We start from the raw sequence: 18,979 nt of genomic DNA, 5'->3' as shown, positions 1-18,979 counted from the left end.
TAGTTTGCACTAACAAGGAATTTGTCTTGGTGCAGTGGCTCTCACTGTGCTTACACATATTACTCAAATATACAACACAACACAAAACAATACAACAGTGAAAAAAAAACAATACAATACAACAGTGCAAAAGTCTTAAAAAGTATATACAAGGAGTATATACTGTATACAATAGTGCAAAGTGGAGAGTCCAGGAAGAGCAGGAATAAATACTTAATGGTATGAGTATGACGGTTATACAGGAAGGGTGAAATAAATAGATATGGTTGCGGGGGTAAATGTACATTGGTTAATTTTTACAGTGCCACAGAGGGTTAGCTGTTCAGAAGAGAGACAGCAAGAGGGAAGAAACTGTTTTTGTTTCTGGAGGTTTTGGCAAACAGAGATATGTAGCACCTACCAGAGGGGAGGAGTTGGAACATGTTGTGTACAGGATGTCTTGGATGGTGGGCAGGTTGGCACCAATGATCCTTTCTGCAGTCCTGACAGTCCGTTGAAGTCTGTTCTTATCCACTACTTAATGAGAGATACTGTCACTGGCTTCACCTTACTGTATGTATTTTCCCCCTCTGGGTTAAGAGGCAGATTCAGAGTATAAAAGAAACTAAATGACCAATTACATTTTTTCTTCAAATCACTTCAATAATTATACATGGCAACTCACCTTAGGAATAGAGAGTAATCAGGTCCCATTCCTCTTGACAGTCCATATGCAATGAATTTATAATTGTTTTAAATTCCAATAAGATATTAATTAGACCAGTTTGTCAGGACATTGAATCCCACTGCAATCAGCTGATGTTCTGATAATTTCCAATTCCTTTTTTAGCTTTGCTAATATATTTGTACATGATTGATAACACGCTTGATTCCTGTATGGTACTGTTTGATTCATATGTAAACACCAGTGTTGGGGAGTATTGAACTACATGTACAGTAGTTTAACTAATGGTTTAAGTACATTTTGCAGTAGCTTGCTCAAAGTTTAACTGCATTCATATTTGCATAGTGATTTATGAAGTATAATTACTCTTTTGCCTTTTTTGTGTATTTACTGAAACTACAAACAACTTTGGCCCATAAAACCAAAGGAATGTTTTTTTTATTTGCTTCTCTACTGTACTTAAACCACCTTTAACCAGCCCCACCACCCACCAGGCAGCCCTCACCACACACTTGATGTGCAAAATTGAGTATTCTTATTATTTAACAAATGTTCAGATCAGTTGTTGCATGAAATTGTTACCTGGCTTGCTGCTCTAGCTTGGAGCAATACTTCCAACTGGACTCAATCAGGTGTCTGCCTGATGGACGTTATATATTAAACCAAAGCTGACATTCTTTGCACTCTTTTATTTTTGGGGTTTATGTATGACCTGTGGACAAGTGAGCACCTTTTATAATAACCTTGATTGAGTGGCATTTTTTCCTGGCATATGATTTGTTTATATTTTGTTATAATTTCATACCAAATATTCATTGTCAATTTAGATATTTTTTTACAGAGTAATTAAACACACTACTGTTTTCTAAGTAGCTTTAGTGAAGTAATTGGTAGCTTGCAAAGCTATGCTTTCAAAGTAGCTACCCCAGCACTGGTTTACACATTGGCTTGATTACTGTTATGCCTGGCAGAAGGTTCTTTGTTGTGGAAATCAAATTGGTGTTGTTCCTTTCCGGGGTCTTTCATGATTAGCACTGCGCTGTCCTGGATATTCCAGCCAGGATGCCAGCATGCTTTTCTCACGTCCTCTTGGTTGAGGAAAAGAATCATCGAAAAATATGAGAGAAATTTGCACATTTGGTACACATACTATAGTCCATAGCATACACAGCCATACTGTACTGTTCTATCTATGCGTTATCCTCCCTGAGCGCTAACATTGAACAAACAGTAAGCCAAACTCCTTATTTATGAAACTATGAATAAAAACAGAAAGAAGAAAAAGTAAACAGAACTGACATTAATTAGCTATAGGTGCCATGTGAACGATGTTTTGTGTACATCCCAAGCTTCCTGATCTCAAAATAAGTCCTTTTAAGTTACCCAAAACACATAAAACATTTTATGGGCAGAACACATACCGAACAAACCATTTCATACAATGTTTGTGTTACTGATTTAAAACATGAAGAGTACGTTTTAGATTTTTTTTTTAATTAGGTCCACGGTCCACCTGAAATATTGAACTTAAAGACATTCAATTAAAGCATATATAGTTTTAATCAAATGATTTTGACAAAAGTAGCTCCACTTCTAGAATATATTTACCATCATTGAATACATTGAGGATTAGAATGTGTCAGTGAATCTGATTATTCTTGGAATGTAAGGCTTCTCCACAGACAGATCCTCATAGTGAAAGGTCTTATACTTGGCTCTATCTGGCTGGACCAGGCAGTGAGCTTCAGCCTCCTCAGTCTGTGAAGGATGTTCAGTCTGATTCTCTGTCCCTTTCTTCTGGAGTAGGGTAGTCGCTGTATGCTCATTCCCTTGTGATGCCTTATTCCCCATGGGTGATAACCTTCCACTTGTTTTATTTCTATTCTCATTGGCTGGCATGATGTTGCATACATGCTGCCCATGGCTTGTTGCATTATATGTTATGTCATCATGACAGGCATCATGCTTTGGATTAGTAATGTGCTGTCTGCATAACTGGGATGTGGTGGTGTCATCAGGAGTGATGAGACCAGTTTCAGTGTCTGGGCCTTCTGTTTGAAGGTTTGGTGAGATGAACTGGTCGGATCACTTACTCTCTGTCCCCCTAGCCGTGACAGCTGTGGTTTTGGGATACGATCATTTTGAGACTGAGGGTGAGGCTTATTTGATTGGCATCTGTGGTCTGGTTTGTCATCTAGATCTTTCTGAGAGTTAGAGGCCTTACTCTGGAATGTTGATTCATGGTGCAGAAATTCCATATCAGGGTGGACAGAACTATCTGGTTCAGTATGAACAGATTGGCCCTTTATTAGTTCCTTTGAGTCTGTCAGGAGATTACTCTCATGTAACTGAGTACATGTCAGTGTTGACTCATGGGGTTGTGCTTTTTCACCAAGGTTAACCTGGCAAGGCTTTGAGTCATGTGACTTAGGTTCATGTAAACACTTTGCAATTCTGTGATTTACATCAGCGTCTCCAATAAACTCTTTAGATTTGTTTTCCAAGTCATTTGATACTAATGGTGACGGTTTGATCCAGTGATGTGAATCTGGCCTAAGTGGTGTGATAAGCGGTGATTTTTGAAGTGTGTGAGGTGAGATTTCATTTCCATTACCTAAACGTTTCTCTGTGACTTCCTCACCTGAACCTTCACTTGAAGTGACTTCTCCAGGAGCCTGCGTTCTAAAACCTTCATGAATTACAGTTGCATTCAGTGCAGCATCTCCTATCACTAGCTCACATGGACAGTTATCATCAGATAGTTCCTCTGAAAGTTTGCTATTTACATTCTTTGTTGTTGGCTTCTCTGTTCCTTGACAACTCCCATGTGTTCTTTGCCTTTTGTCATTATTTTGATCTCCTGCTACTAAAAAATTGACATTCATATCACTATCTTTTTTTTTTCTGCCAGTTATACAATTATTTACACCGTGCAGTGGACCAATGGTCTCATATCTCTGTATGGTCGCTAAAACCGAGCCCCTGACACGTGGTTTGGCTTCACGCGGCATGGTTCGCATGCGGTTGGTGTTACTCCTTTCCTCTGCAGCAGAACTGGCTGACAAGTGTTTCACCCTCCATCCCCCTACTGTTTGTCTGGTCATTGCACCACTGGAGGCCTGCTTGACAAGGCCACCATACCGCCTGCAGGAGGAAGGCCCTAATTTGTACTGACGAGTGAAAGTTTGATTGGGTGTGACCCGCAGGAACTTGGACCGAAGAAGCTGGAATGTTGTTAGGTGTCTAATGATACCGCCTCCCTGTGGACCACCTTTGACACTGCATCTTGGTGCTGGCCTCACTCGTGTCCTCATATCATTTTGGAGGTTGTTTCTGTTGGATAACTCCAGAAGGAAGTACTGTAGAAGGACGTCCAAAACTGCACGCACTGCTGGGTGGGTCGTTCTGTCATGGATTACGCGCCTCAGGGATTTGGCATCCATGGTAGGAGTGATCTCTCCCCACACCCTTCTCATCATCATGGGCCTGTATGAGATAAAAGGTGGCTTCATTTTGCTCAAGAAAAGAATAACAATATATTCACCAATGTCATATCATTCACTGAAGTACCCCTCATAGAACCCAGGGTATTTAGAGATAAAATTACATCATCTGAACTGAAGGAATTGTAGTGTGCTTGGCATGGAATCATTTGTGAAGTTGCAGGATTGTTGGACAGAAGCAAATGTGCCAAAGCAGGTGAAGAAGATAGTGCCTGAGAAAAGCAAAACCTAGAAGCATATGAATGTTTTTTTTATTAACTAAAGTAAATCAATCCATCACATGCTGTAGAACATGAATACATTTGTAACACATACGTTTGATCCCGCCAGGCACATGCATCGAGCAGACTTGAAAAGTAAGTAGAAATGTAAAGTAATACCTGTAATATAAACAAATAAATCTGCACTGCAATGGGCCAATGTAAACTACTTCAGACCAATTAAACTAGGCTGTATATATAAGAACATATTAAAACTTTGTATCACTTTTGTGGTGTTAGATAACTTACAATTGTGGTTGTTTATTTAGCAGATACATTTATCCAAAGTGGTGGGGTCAGAAAGAAGTGGGATTTAAGAAACAGGCGATGAGGTTCTCCAGGGGAGATGTAGTGACTTGAATTTATGTCCCTGCCACTTGCTTGGAACTGGAGTGAATGCAACCAAGGAGGAGACCTCTGTGGGTTTGAGAGATCTGAGTCAAAACAACACTGCACATCTTCCGCCTCTCGCCCCATAACAACATTCCATATAGTATTAGTAAAGATATTGCTCCTACAACTTCCTGGTAATATGAAAACTCCTACTGCTTCTCATCCCTGCCATCTCACCTCTCTGTCTTTGGACAGCCATGGACATTCCATTGAATTTGTTCTTGTCCCACCAAAGAGTAAAGCAGTTTTAAGGTGGTATCTTCAATGCATTAGTCAGTCTTTAAAGACTCAACCAATTTCAATTTTGAAAACTCAAACTTCACACCAAACTTCAAACATTTTTTTGGAAACTTTGAAGGACAATGTTTAAAAACTGGTATAGGTCTATGTTTATTAACAGTCATATAGTAATAGAAATGGAGAAAAAGCATGACACACACACACCAGAAAAAAGCTCTCCCATCGATCCGCTCTTAAAATGAGCAGAGCATGTATTACATTTACATTTAGTCATTCAGCATCCAAAGCAGTTTACTAAGCCGAATGATTCCTCGTGTGATATCTTTTACCTGGCCACATGCATACTCCACACAGAAGTCTCTTATTTATCCTAGATTCACCGTCTATAGCTAGACAATTTGCAACGCTGGCTTTCGTATTAGCCAGACACGTTGTAAGGGAGGAGACAAATCACTGACAGGAAATGAATTAGTGTTTTTGTTACTGGAAGGCCTGCCCTGTATTATAACAAGCCAATGACATTGAGGGAAATGGCACAACTGATGTGTTGCCTCACCTGAATGCTCTGTTTATTTTCACTGTTACCATCAACTATGTGCAAACACCTGAGTGTATTTGAGCACACACACAACACTGACAGCAATGAACTGAATATAACCAAAAGTGTATTGGATTCGAATCACAGACTGTACGTTGATCTTGCTGGCTTGTTGTGTATCTAGCCCACACATAAAGCAGCCACAGGTAACATGATGTCCACTGGAGGTACCAATCCTGATTAAAATGTAGATCTCCACTGTATTACAATTTGTACAATTATATCAATTTGGATAAAAGCATCTGCTAAATGAATACATTTAAATGTAAATTATGCTTAAGTCTCTGTAACGTGGTCTTCCTGCACACTTTCAGAAATCTTGCACCTCTGTGCACACACCAGCATGCCCCCAAAGAGCCAGGCAATATCAATTCTACCCTACCGTGACAGACAACTGTTCTATTACACACATTACTAATTCAACATGATGGGTGAAAATGTTTCAAATGTGGTTTACATATTTCCCTAGGTAAACTGTATATAATCTCCATGGAGACATATTGAAGTGATCAAGAGAGTTAAAAGTGAGCCACATTATGAAGAACAAGTGTTTGTGCAATCATGTCACATCACTTTTCTCTGAAGTCAAAGTTTCAAAGGATCAGTGCATTTGAGCGCTGTAGTGAAAACATTATCATTGGACAGTCTTATAAAAGTATCCTTGTGGATAACAAACAGATTTTTTTAAAATGTGGATTTTTTTCAGCCTAAACTTTGCAGCATTCCTTACATGACCCAGTGTTGAATCAAAGTAAATACTTTGAGATTTTGTATTTGGTTAAGATCAAACATAATAATGCATTCAATCCCCTAACTCTCAAGACATCCTGGTGATGTGAGGACAATTTAATGAAAATATATCAGTCACGTATTTAGTAGACACTCAAACATGGTTGTTCAAGACGGGCCGGATAAGACTGTTCATTTCAACAGCCACAAAAAACTATACTTTACTACTCTCTCTTTTGTTATTGTTATCTACTAGGCCCATTATTTTACCTAGAGTATTTGCTGTTCTGTCCCTTCTGCTAAAGTGTGGTGTAACTGTGTGGAATCTCCACGTGTAAATTCAACAACCAACAACCAACTCCTCAAAGGAAAAATAAAACCTAGGCAGGTTTGAGTATTTTGTCTGACTCCCGACGTACCATACTGACCAGAAAGACGTCTCTTAAAGGGCAGTGAATGAGTGCTGAACAGCAGGGACGTGCAAGGGGGGGGGGGGGGGGGGGGGGGGCTAAGGTTGCTTTGGCAACTGCCCGTTTGCCATCCTCGACTGAAGTTGCCCCTCCAAAGGAAGTATATATTTATTTGAAATAGTATTACGGCTGCAGAACTTCATGGAGGCCTAGATAAAATAATCAGGGAATAAGGCAGAATAAGTGTCCAGGGGGAGAGGGGCGTGGCGGCGGCAGTTAGTGATCGACCGTGACAATTTTAGAGTTTCAGGTGAAATAGGCAGAATATGCGTCCAGGGGTGTGGCGTCGGCAGTGACAAAAATGTACGCGTTGCTTTTTTTCAAGGGCAGAGCAATGGCTCTTCAAAATTCCTGTGCACGTCCAAACCACAAATCTAGCAAAACAAATGGGATTATGGGATTGAGAAACGTAGAATAGAGTGCAAGGTGGGTAGATGTGAAGAAACACTGAACTGTGCCTTTCCCAGTGTCTGTGAGGAGAGAACACTACTTCTCTGTGTACTTCTCTTTAGCGGCAGCATGGAAGAGCTTCCCTCCTAGTTCTTCCAGCTGCTCACGTTTATCCAGTGCCTGGTACAGTCCAGCGGGTACCTTTGATGGTCCATGCAAAAGCCCATAGAGACAGCCTGCTATTAGACCTGTTGCGCTGCCCTCTCCTGCAGGAGACACACACACAAACAGACATCATATACCAACAGTTCATCGTTAGATCACTTCCTGTTCTCATCTGCGTGATAGATAATCATGTATATTGATACACATTCATGCATACCATACTGTTTATGTCATTACCTCCGTGGAACATAGCTCTTTTGCAAAGCTCCGTCCAGTCAGAGCCTGCGGCCAGGAGAGCATCGTAGGCGATCATGGGGGCGTCATGCCCTCGTCTCCCTGGGCGCCCTTCGGAGCTCCAGTGTTTATACACCTGAGCCATTGATAGGAAGAGATTATTGAACTATTGGATACAATTTGTTTGTATCCATACATTACATTTTTTTTCATACTTTATATACTGTATGTTTTGAAGAATATTCAAAGTCCTTAGAATTCCTCCCCCACAAGAATGTATCACATTCACACCACATTCATGAACATACAAATGGTCAGCAACATCTTTTGGGGTTGATCCAACGATTTTTCAGGATCTTAAATTCAGCAGCTGTTGGGTTTGTATTTTCGTGTCTGTGTGTTTTTGTAAAAGTATGACCTTGTCTGTCGCGCTGGCATCGTATTCTTTAGGAAAGATAGGCTTGTCTTGTCCTTCCTCTGTAATCCCTCTTTCCTCCAGGTAGAACTGCCATTTGGCCTCAAAGTAAAACCATTTCTCAAGGTACTCTGGGGAAACCATACACACAAACCATGAAGGGAGACGTGCTAACACGCTAATGGCAGACATGTACATACATTTTGATGCTACCTCAGAGAAAATGCTATTGTTTTACAGTCTAAATGATTTGAGTTTAGAATATAATTCCCAGTAGAAGTATGTTATCATGTTTAACTATGTATCTGTTCTCTCTTTTACTTTTACCTTGCATGTGACGAATGGTTTTCCTGCAGTATTCCTCAGCTTTAGGAATGACCTTAAGAAGGTCACGACCCCAGCTGGCCACTGGCTTACCCTGTAGAGCGTAGGAGGCAAACAGTGCTGTACATAGAGCCCCTAGGAAGCCTGTTGGATAGGAGGCTACAGGTTACACTCCGGGTTAGACGTTTACAAGTCATCTAGGAGATTCACTTCAAAAGGTACACTAAGGACTGTTTCCTGAATATTGTTTACAAAAGTTGCTATTGTGTTTCTGTAATTTAGTTTAAAAAGGGGACAGAAGTCGTTTTCCAAACCTGGTCAAAAATATGTCAAAAGAGACTGGAAAAGATAACTCAATGGACCATATGCAGAATGTTGAGCCTGCCACAAACTTTACATTTACTTTGGGTTCAAATTGAGCTGGTTTTGAGTTTAACAGTTATAAATATATTCTTTACATATATCTTTTTTGTCTAAAATGTCACAAAGCTTTAAAGAGAAAGTGTTGTAACCCTGATGCTCTGGTTAAACTATTCCAAATGGCTCGTTCTTAATCTAACTAACCTAAGTTGATCTAATTGTCTCGATCCCTGGTTGTTTTCCCTTTTAAAACCACCATTGCGTCATGAGTATACTGCTGTGAAATGGCTGCTTTGCTGCTATGTGTGGGGGTGCTTTAATGGTGAGGCCAGCGAATATATATTTGTAGTGGTTTGAGTGTCTACACAGACACTACATAAAACATTTTACGAGTTAGAAATAGTGTAAATATATCTTGTTTTAATACATACATAGAGAAGCATGCACAGATTTTACTCCTCAGAATCACACATATTTCCCTTGTAAGCAGTTGTGTGCATTTTCTCAATGATGTTAATAATATGACTTCAGCCAACATTTTAATTTCTAGTTCAAGTTGATTCAAATGTCTCCTTTGACAAACAACATTAAACCGAAGTTAAAAGTTATGGGTTTACATTAATTCCCTTAAAACCCTAATTAATTCCTTAACTAATATTAATCTTTTGTCTGGAGATCGATAAAATCTAAATCTAGCCTAAAAGCCAACACTATTTAAATTCCAAGATTAGAAAACCTAAGGTCTATTTTAAATGCCAATCCAGCGTACGGTGGGCTTGCTCCTCCACTTTGGCTCCTAGGTTGACAATAGAAAGGGCTGCTGGAAAATGCTGACACTTGCAATGTGGTAAAGCTGGAAAGCCAACCTTCAACTGGATAATAATCAACTCCATTTAAAAGTTTAATATGTGATTACCATTTTATCAAGCCTGATTGTTATTGTGGATGCTGGAGTGTCCTACAATGCCTTTCAAAGAAGACAGAAATGACCCATCAAAAAGTATATACAGGTCAGCCTGAATCTTGACCAGCAATTAGGAAAACATTACCTATGGGATGGTTGTGGGTCATCCGACCTGTCTCTATGCTCACTTCAACCAGGCTGTCCAGTCTTTCTGGCTGCCAGTACCGCATACCCACACATATGGCCTTCGTGGCAGCACCAGAACCAGAACCTGCAGACACATACCAGTACATAACATGTAACATATACAGATATACACATACATATCATGTAACATATACAGATATACACACAGAACATGTAACATATACAGATATACACATACATAACATGTAACATATACAGATATACACATACATAACATGTAACATATACAGATATACACACAGAACATGTAACATATACAGATATACACTTACAGAGCATGTACACATATACAGATATACACTTACATAACATGTAACATATACAGATATACACTTACAGAGCATGTACACATATACAGATATACACTTACAGAGCATGTACACATGTACAGTTATTCACATATACAGATAAACAGATACATAACATGTCACATATACAGATGTAAACATACAGAAAATGTACAGATATACTTTTTACATATTTCCAAGATTTCTTACATATGTACCCAGGAAACAGCCTAAAGAATCAAGCATGTTTGAGTACCTCTTGGACAAATACAGTATTTATCAGCAAAGGTAAACTAAGGTAAACGAAAGGCATGATAAAGTTCTTGTTTGGTTTAGAATGAACCCGAAAGGGTGGTCATGTCATGAGACTTGTTAAAGTTTTTTTATGCTTCGTAAGTGTAGATTTAATCTGTAATACATTTCACTTTTTAATTAACTAAGCACCTCTAGAATAGCTTCTCTGATTGTTATATGTTATGCGTTTAACAATGTTCCACATATAATTTACCAGACCTCCAGCCACCGACCTCTGACCTTTGTCATTGAAGGGCGTGTGCCAGGCCAGCAGGAAGTTGTCAGGTTTGAGATTGACACACCCTTCTACAGTGCTCGGGTCTGGGGGCCGCCCCTGCAACAACACCATGGCCTCCACATACTGCTTCACCAGCTCACGGTACAGGTCCTCTAGGCACCAATAATCTGTGATTTAAGACACACACACACACACACACAGACATACACACATAGACACACACCACACACACACACACCACACACACACACATACAAACACACACACACACACACACACACACACACACACATACACACACAGCACCCACACACCCACACACACACACACACACACACAGCACCCACACACCCACACACACACACACAGAGCACACACACACAGCACCCACACACCCACACACACACACACAGAGCACACACACACAGCACCCACACACACACACACACCACACACACACACACACACACACAGCACCCACACACACACACCCACACCACACACACAATACATTACACCAGGTGTTTAAGGAGCTACTTCAGATGCAAGCAAACAATCTTGATTCAATTCAAACTAATACTCATCTTTGATAATTGCGTATAGGTATTTAGATATTAAGGCTACAGTCAAATGTGTAAATCCAGTATTACTCTGTGGGAACTGCCAACACATTGTGCATTATTTGAACGTGAAGGACATACACCAAATCAGTCACTATCAGTCACAGAGGCATGTGGTGAAAGCCTCCTCAGCCTCCTGCATGTTTGGCATGCTTCTCTGATGAGGAGTGCTGTGCGGAGCTAAGTTTAGCTGTGATTAACTTCTGCCTGGACTTAGTGACACTTTCCAGGCATTAGGTGGTCTAGGGCAGATCTGCTCATAGAGCCCTCCTCCTCATCTATTGTTTCACAGCTCAGAGTTCAGGAATATAGACGGAGGTCCAGACATAGACACAACCGTCTTGGCAATCTGTCATTTCACATTCCACATGTGCTTATGATTAGTGATTTTAAGAGGCAAAACAGCGAATAACCTTTGATAAAAATATCAGCAAATAGCTGTTCTGTGATAAACTGTGAGATAGAGCAGCGTTTTTTTTGTTTGTAGGGACTAGATTGTGTCAAGGACATTCCAACCAAATTACCATTTGTTTTTTAACAATACCATTTCATAGAATGATGTAATCCAGGTAGGGGTTTGTTTTGCTACCAGGCACCACTGACATTCTGTGACCTGATTTATCAATGCATTTATTCACCACCCGCATTACACTAGATGTCATCAGATCTCTAATCTCTGTCTCCAAGCCATCCAGACACATTAAACCCAACCAACCAATGAACACAAACCCTCAACGTCATTACTGTTATCACATTGTCTCAATCTAGCCTTCTTATGGTTTTACATAGACACATCGACAAATTTAATACACCTGGAACATTTTTACTGTACTAATGAGCATGAACAGACAAAACAAATGGATCTCTTGTCACTATTCTAATCCCTATATTGTATATCACAAGAGATGAGCGACGCTGGTTTACATTTTTTTCATGTGTCAACACAACAGAAATCCAATGGTGGGTTATGATGTAGTGGTGTGTTCAAACAGATGCAATGTCACAACAACATATTTGCAGAGGTTTAGAGAGCGGAACAACTTGGTGAATAAGAGTTATCTGAATATAATGGATATTTAGGTGTAATGTACAGGCTTATGTGCCATACATTACAGCCAGTGACACAGCTACAGTAGTAACAGCAGTACAGATCTCAAAATATAATTAGAAGACAAGAAGAAAAGGGTCTCCATTATGCCAGTGGTCACCAAAACATCTTTGAAACATTCTGAGGTGAGTAACCTTACGTTGTCCTAATATTGTATTGTATAGTTTTGTTTCATTTAGGTTTGACCTCATCCATGTCCAAAAGTATTTTGTCCTGTGTATAGACAAATCCTCACCTGTGACGAGTGCCTCCGCAGTGGTAATGAGCATCAGGGCTCCATCACTTAGGGGCCAGTTTTCAGGGTCCAGTTTCAGGGCCACCAGCCCGCCGATGGCCACAAGCTCGTCCTGAACCTTTGCTCCAGATGAGCAGCCTTCCCAGCGCCCTTTCCAGTATCCTAGAGCGTCTCCTGCACCACCTAGTGCCATCCCAGCCCTGAACCTCTCTAAGAAGGGGTCCATCTCCAGCCCCTAAACAGCCTCACAGCTCCTGGGCTGGCAGTAACTGCTCGCACTAGTCTGAGAAAGGGCCACAGTCTTTTGCCTGCCCACTCTGATTAGTTGTCCTATATGATAACTAATATTTCAAGCGAGCAGAGGCACTTAAAACAGCAACATACACACTCACACACGTTCTTTACAATGCCTTTGGCTTTTGTGTCTCTCCATACAGCCCTGTCACATTCTCCACTAATGCTCCTCTCTCCTCCAATCCCCACGCCGCATACCCTCTGCTTTTTATAAGCTCTTTGTGAGTTAGGCTGCGATCAGGTGTCTCCTAAAAAGGCAATTCCCATGATATCAGTGACTGCAGACCAGCCTGTCAGCTGGTGTTAGATTAGCATGCAAGTATGCAAGTATGCTCTCTCTTTCCCTAATGCACACAAACACACACCACTCCTCCTCTACAAAAATGTTTACCAATTGTCTGTCCAACTTCAACAAAAGATCACTCACCTTCTCACTTTCATACGAACAAAGGTCAGCCAAGTGCTATTCCTATATTTGTATTGACTGATTGACCAGTTCACCAGTGATCTCTCAGTGGAGCCTGTATTCACCCCACACTGTGCCTCTGTTGGATTACCTCTTTTTATCCTCCATGACATGGTCCAGAGCAATCTCCACTGTGGACATTTTTTTTTTTTTAACACAGGAACACTTTCTTACACTAATCTACAGATTGATGAAAAATTGGCATTTAGGTTACATGTGACAAGATTGAGAGAATAAAATTATCTTTAAAAATCTAAAGTTTACGTGGGCAAGAATACCCTTGCTTGGGCTTATTTCTGTTAGTTTGCTATCCTGATAATTGATTTTAGTCTATTAGAAGAACATATTTATGAGGCATCCAGTCATCAAGTGTTAACTAAAGTAAGCATAGTGTCATATTTTCCGTGTTTATTAATGGTCATTCTGTTTTACTTTGCCCTATAATTGTGTGTACTTTTATGCTGTGTTTTTGTTGTTGTATTGTTACATTGTTGTGGTATTTGTGTTTTGCCTCAGTGTTATGTTATTGCTTGAAAGGAAGATCTTCTCTGCTGCTGTCATGATCTTTGGAGTGGGTGGGGGTGGGATTTAAAGCTTAATGAGCATATATATATATTTAATGTGTATAAATGTGTATGGAGGTTGGTAAAGCTCATAAGTGGTAGTCCTGAGGCTGTGCAGTGTATTTATAGCACAGGAACTGCCTAAAAACCTGACATCTCTGCCATGCCAGCATTCTTCCACGCTATCTGTCGGAAAAAGGGTGGATGTGAGATTTGGCTAACATAATCTTTCCACCATTACCAGCTATCGAACTAAAACCTCACAAGGTAGAAACAGCTATACCATTTGATTAAGAGGTAAACCACATAATATAAAATCCCCATGGCTTTGTTTTTCCAGGAGAATTAAGCCATAGGGTTCTTCTATAAGGAAGTTCAACACTTACTCTTAGTTAACTTACTAACACCCCCCCAGTACACACTTATAGATGAGCTAAAGGATTTTCAACCGTAGAGAAACCAGCCTACAATTATGGTTATATCATATCTTTATTGCAGGCCTGTGTAAATTGATAGGCCTATAACTAATAAAAACTAGGCAACATTCTAGGCAACATTCTAGGCCACATTATAGGCACAAACTAGGCACACAGTGTTCACACAACTAAACACCATTAACACTTCACCTCACAGCAGGTAAGTGCTTTCTAATGCATCTCAAATAGTTCCAGGCTTCTCCCATGCTCCTTCAATGCTCCTCCAATGCTCCTTCCTGGTCTGTGGGCGTACAACGGGCGGGACGGGCGGAATGGGGGCGGGCCGGGGGATATGTCACTCTTGTCTGTCTTCAAAACTTGAGAGCCCTGAGAGTAGGTGTGAGAAAATTATTTCATCAAGAAACATGCCATTCCAAAAGTAATTCAGTTAAGTGAAAACAAAGAAACCCAAAATTCAGAGAAAAAGTTTCGGCTACTGCAATTGCTCTTCTTAGAAATTTTGCTAGCCTATAAAAGCAGACGACAAGTTTTAGCAAATGAGTCAGCACTTATACTTTCTCTACCAGAGCTAGACTAGACTAACTACATAGAACAAGACAAGAATACATATACACAGGTGACCAGCACCATTTGCAAACAAAGAGGTAGGCTACTCTTAACAATCAATAAACACACATATGACAGGACAGACTCTGATTAAAAAGTATAATGTTCTTCTAGGTGTAATCAGCAGATCCTAGACAAATATTCTGATAATTCATTTCTAAGGCAAAATGAAAAGACAAAATTACCTCCGCTGTCAGCATTGCCACAATCAGAATGCCACAAGCCAATTCCGCCCGGAACCAATAAACAAAGGATAAAACGTCTCCAGCCGGCACTCCTATACGGTTGGACGGATGCTCGAAGACATGGGAAGCACACAATCCACTCAAACAACATAATCTCGAACTAAAGTTTGTGCATCCACTTATGTACCAAATACATTTTTTTTCATAGCATAACACAAAGGCTGGTGTTCTTTCCGGTATGTTTGTGTGTACGTGTCGCTATGCATTCGCATTTTTGTTTTGTGTGTGTGTAACCGAGGGCACATTTATGCCAGCAGGGCACCAGTGATGCGGTCGCACCCATGGACATAGAATAGGCGTATTCTATGTCTATGGTCGCACCCAGACCGTCACATACATTGGCCAACAATTCATTTAAAATGCCAAAATACTTGGTTTACTTGATTCACCACACTCTTTTCCATTTTAAATTACGTTTTTTTTCCAAACCGTATTTTCTCTGGTACCTGTTCACACCTTTGTTTACATGAAACAGCTGACATTGGACCTGTGGAAACACTAAAAGGTTCGAAAAGTTGCTATCAAATGTTACGTATTTCACAAATGCACACATTTTCAAATGTGTCAATTGAGTTTATGCCCGGAATTGTGAACATCAGTAAACTATTACTGTGTACAGGTTTATTGTTATATGATATACTCTGTGTTGCGTTTTTTTTTTTTAATTCTTCATTTAGTTGTATGAAATCAAGTGTCTAGTGATGGAAGTATGCTGAAGTTGTTAATTGAGGCTTGATCTGTTAAATTCTGCAGACCTGTGAAAACAGACAAAACGAGCAAAGCACTAGTTTGATTAGTCTCTGTTTCAAAAACCTGTCATAAAAATAATCTAGATGAAATGGCTGGATGTAACATGTAACAACATGCAACAACTGTATTGTGTTGTACTGACAAGTGTATAATTTTGACCACCCCATACCAATCAGTGGGGCTGGGCTAAATAACAAACACATTTGTTAATGCAGTTTAACAGCACCCCAAACATCACCTAAAATGATCATACAGAAAAGGGACACAATCATTAATTTAGCCAAAATGAAACAAAATGCCAATGTATACCATTCCAAAAAAACAATGTCACTTAAACTTATGAAGCATATGGGTGACATAATGCATGTCATGACTTATACACTGACTAGATACCCAGATGTTTTGTTGAACAGAGGCATTTTCAAAATGTGCAAAAAAACCTATTAAATAGATGTTATGATGTGCACAAGTGACTGGATTATTTGGAAATTGAACAAACCGTTTTGAGAATTTTACTTCTGATCTGAGAAATGTACCAAAGCGACAAGGATTGAACTTTACGTTTGAATCAAAATAATGCAAATTGAATTGCCAGTTGCAAAACGCATTATCATATTCCATGATCCAATTTGAACACTGAATTGCCAGTTGAATAAGGCATTTTAATTAGAATTCAGAGCTCCGGTGCTATGGTAAGGCATTCATGTTGTGTTTAGCACTTGTGGGCTACAGACAGCACAATTACAAAATCCCAGTAGGCCCAACCTGTGGAAATGTTTGCATTTGTATTCGGGCTATGCTAATTTTAATAGCAGAGGCAGACCGCAAATGTTTTAAACTCCCATCTTTATACCCAGCAATTTTCAAACCAAACGGACGCCTCTGGTGTAGCTTCTTGCGATGCCCTTAACTATTGCTAGATGTTATGTCTATGGTAAAGTGCAGTCATAGGGACCTTTAATCTGTTCCGTTGCATTTAGTTCAATACAGTGAAGTCTCTGTACGGCGAGAGGAGGTTTCTAAGAAGGAGTGGCATAATTTCTAAGACCCTGATTGTTTTCTCAGCCTACTGCTGCCGTAGTAGTTGAGCCGGCCTGACGAGGACACCGTGGCAAAACAGGTATTCGTAGTTTATTGCTGATATGGTTCCTACCTGTGAGTATTTTAATTGAATGATGACAGTAGCTAGGCTAATGCTATTCTTGACAACTGATGAATACCTAGTTTGAGTTTAAATGAAACCAGGAAGATGTCATTTCTGATTTGTGTTTGTATGTCGTTTAGTTAGGTCGAGATACTGAGGCTGGCTGTAGCTATCTTTCTAGTTCTTGTGCGCTAGTGATACGTCACCTGCCCGTGGAGTGTTCGCGTTGCACTAGCTGAATGGGAACCCCTGTACTTCTTTAACCTTTTAGGTTCCCTGTTGAAGGCGCTAATGGGAAATAAAACCACTCGGTTTGCTGTTGCAGATGGGCACTTTCCCCCTTAATTCTAAAAGATGTACTGAAATGTTAGTTTTAAAGGCTTGGATGGCATCGATTAAATCGTGTTTGCAGTTTATTCCTTGATTCCATGATTAATGATATTATTCAATTGGAATACTTTATGTGAAAGAAAAGCAGGTTTACTTTATTTGAAGTAGACTTCACTATACTATAGAACAGCGAACTTAGTTCAGGTCAAGCAGTGACGTGTATTCTCAAAAGTGACCGTAGTTGCCTGGTGAAGTTAATATGCCCCTCCCACAACAAAGTGACATAAGAAACACGGGTTGAAATGATTCATTATTTGAGCTAGCAAAGGACCAAACCGCGGTACAGGCTTGTCTTTGCTTTTATGACTGACTACATCTGGCCATACTCTCCGCAAACCACCACAAACATCAAAAGACAGTCCCTCAAGTGGAATCCCTAAGGGAAAAGAGAGGTCGGTCGCGAAACACCTGGCGCAGAGACTGGGAGGCAGATGCCAAGAAAAAGTGCTACACTTGGGGACATCTTGAGATGTTGGCTCAAGACCAGGCTGTTTGGAGAACTCTTGTTGGCGGCCTAAGTCCCAAAAGGGGTAGTAGGAGATGATGATGACATCTGGCCCTTATTGTCAACCCAGTAATAATAGCAGTAATAATACAAGTAATATGACCAGACACTTTGACTTACAAAACATATTTTAGAATTTAGAATTTAAAAAAACAGTGATAAGAGATTATAATAACATAGTATAATAGTTTTACAATAAGAGGATCAACAAGTATAACAATACTTGTGTTACTATATATATATACTGTATGTGTATATATTTACTAACTAATACAGACTACTGTTGAAAAGTGTAAATCACCCAGGAAATGGCACACTTTTTCAGGCATAATAATATAAATATAGTCAAAAATATACTCAACACATTGACAAAAACATTAATAATTATTTCTGCTTGAAAATTTGCTCTCATCAAAGAATCCTCCATTTGTAGCAGTTACAAACTTTTCATCATTACAGCTTGACATATTGTCCCTGTTAATAGGTCTAGCATAATATGGAGCAATGCTTTGGGTCACTGTGTTGTTATAGGATACAATTTGCTCCAATTAAGTGCAGTCCAATGTATATGACATGGCAATGGAGTTGTTAAATGGTGCTATAGCTTTTTACCAGCACAGCACCCAAGCACCCCCAGACCATCCCATTTCCTGGCTATTTCTATCCCAGTTAGAGCCTGTTTGCACTGTTCTCTGAATGATGCAGTGCACATCTTTCTTTTGCATTGCATGGAAGAAAAAGCAATAAGTTAAGAAAACAGGCTTTTGCCACTTCCGCCGTGGATCTACTCCACTGGATAGCACAGATGTGGCATCAACAAGTATGTACAGATGTGTATTCTCTGTAAGCTAAATGGATAGAGTTAGACTTGCAAGACTCACACAAGTATTTGAGTAGAACACACGGCAGTCACTGCCAAGCACAGATTTGAGGTGCCACTC

The 18,979-nt window shown here is 40.0% G+C and overlaps 1 protein-coding gene across 1 annotated transcript; it reads right to left on the bottom strand.

Moving 5' to 3' along the window:
- Nucleotides 1-7,343: 7,343 nt before the first annotated feature.
- adprhl1 (ADP-ribosylhydrolase like 1) lies at nucleotides 7,344-12,864 on the bottom strand (the record flags this gene model as incomplete). Its single annotated transcript, XM_080835302.1, has 7 exons — nucleotides 7,344-7,513; nucleotides 7,650-7,782; nucleotides 8,065-8,192; nucleotides 8,389-8,529; nucleotides 9,795-9,920; nucleotides 10,678-10,842; nucleotides 12,639-12,864. 7 exons carry the CDS (start codon nucleotides 12,862-12,864, stop codon nucleotides 7,344-7,346), a joined length of 1,089 nt encoding a protein of 362 aa, XP_080691428.1.
- Nucleotides 12,865-18,979: the final 6,115 nt, after the last annotated feature.

Source organism: Sprattus sprattus, assembly GCF_963457725.1.
Source record: "Sprattus sprattus genome assembly, chromosome: 3".
Taxonomy (NCBI): Eukaryota; Metazoa; Chordata; class Actinopteri; order Clupeiformes; family Clupeidae; genus Sprattus; species Sprattus sprattus.
The sequence above is the reverse complement of the archived record's forward strand: the minus strand, read 5'-3'. Positions and strand labels throughout refer to the sequence as shown.